General features: G+C 38.2%; 1 protein-coding gene across 1 annotated transcript in view; it reads left to right on the forward strand.

Moving 5' to 3' along the window:
- The window catches only part of LOC119588506, a gene marked incomplete in the record, with an annotated part of 22,356 nt that overhangs the window by 16,152 nt on the left and 4,938 nt on the right, over positions 1-1,266 (forward strand). The window contains 1 exon segment of the mRNA XM_037937151.1: positions 1,027-1,266. Coding sequence (XP_037793079.1) covers positions 1,027-1,266 — 240 coding nt within the window.

A 1,266-nucleotide genomic window follows, 5' to 3' on the forward strand; every position in this document is an offset into this window, starting at 1 on the left:
CTGATATTAGTAAAGTTGCCTAAGAAACACCTACATTCCATAATGGGAAAATAAATTGTTTATTGGATTTTTTTTCTTTTATCAACTGTTGCCTCTGTTCATGTATGTATTTTGCCCATAAAGATACTGTGGACCCATATTCCTTTAATGTTGTAAAGCAATGGGGAAACAGTCTTCTTCACAAAGCCACCTTTGACTGTAGCAGCAATGGGGAAGCAAAGCATGACATTGTAGTAAAAGGAGGTTTCAAGCTCAGAGGAATTTGAAGTCTCCTTTGGAATGAAAATAGAGATGCCATATGTCTGGGTTATGTGGGAGTGTGTGAGTGTGTTGTTGCGAATGGAGGATTGCCTTTACAATGTTTGCTGTGTGAAAATTTTGGGTGATTCTTACTGGTATTGTAGATTAAGCCATTTCATCTAGTTTTAAGTTCTCTTAGCTGGTCTATATTTGAGCAATAAGGCATAGTTCATAAGTTTGTTTTTAATACTGTGTTTAAAGACCAGGAAATAAGTAGCAATAGTATGCAACATGTGAAACATATGCGTGTAAGTCCAATTGTACTGCTGTAGCTGTGGTAAATGTAGTAGAGAAAAGTAGATTATTATTTTTCTTTCCTTGGGTATTCAGGAATACTGTGGTGGGCCTGTGGAGTTACCTACAGATGGGCCTCTTCTTGCCCAGTGATTTTTTCTTTAGCTAATGGAAAAGAAGAGAAAAGGGTGCTCATTCTGCTCTGCTGTGTGATACATCCATTTAATAAAAGTGCTAATCAAAATTCCAAATAAATTTTTAATCAAAACAGGGACCTGTTCAATCCTTCTGCTGGTAACTCTCAATCCATCAGCAGTAAGCTGGTACTTGGTTTTACTCATTTAAGGATACGATAGGATAGTCTATTTTTTGTATTTTATTTCCAAAATATGCAAGAAGTACTCATTTACAAATATTATAAAGGGATGATGAGGGCCCCTCTTGTGTGGCAGACAGCAAACTAGAAGCACCTTTTTCTCTTTTTTTCCATAGGGGTCGAGGTCCAAAGAGGGAGTGCGTTGGATGTGTAATGTGTGCCTCAAGAAATTCATTTCACGGCCGGCAAGTTTGGCTCATGTGGCCACACACATCATCTGCAACTTTGAGCCCAAGGCAGTTTTGATCCATGTAGATAGAGATGGACAGATCCTGCCTAACCAGGTCACAGGATTAGAAACACTGGAAAGAAATCAGCACAGCAGGATAAGAAGGAATAGCTTTGAAGATGATAAT

The sequence above is a fragment of the Penaeus monodon genome, chromosome 24, assembly GCF_015228065.2.
Source record: "Penaeus monodon isolate SGIC_2016 chromosome 24, NSTDA_Pmon_1, whole genome shotgun sequence".
Lineage (NCBI taxonomy): Eukaryota > Metazoa > Arthropoda > Malacostraca > Decapoda > Penaeidae > Penaeus > Penaeus monodon.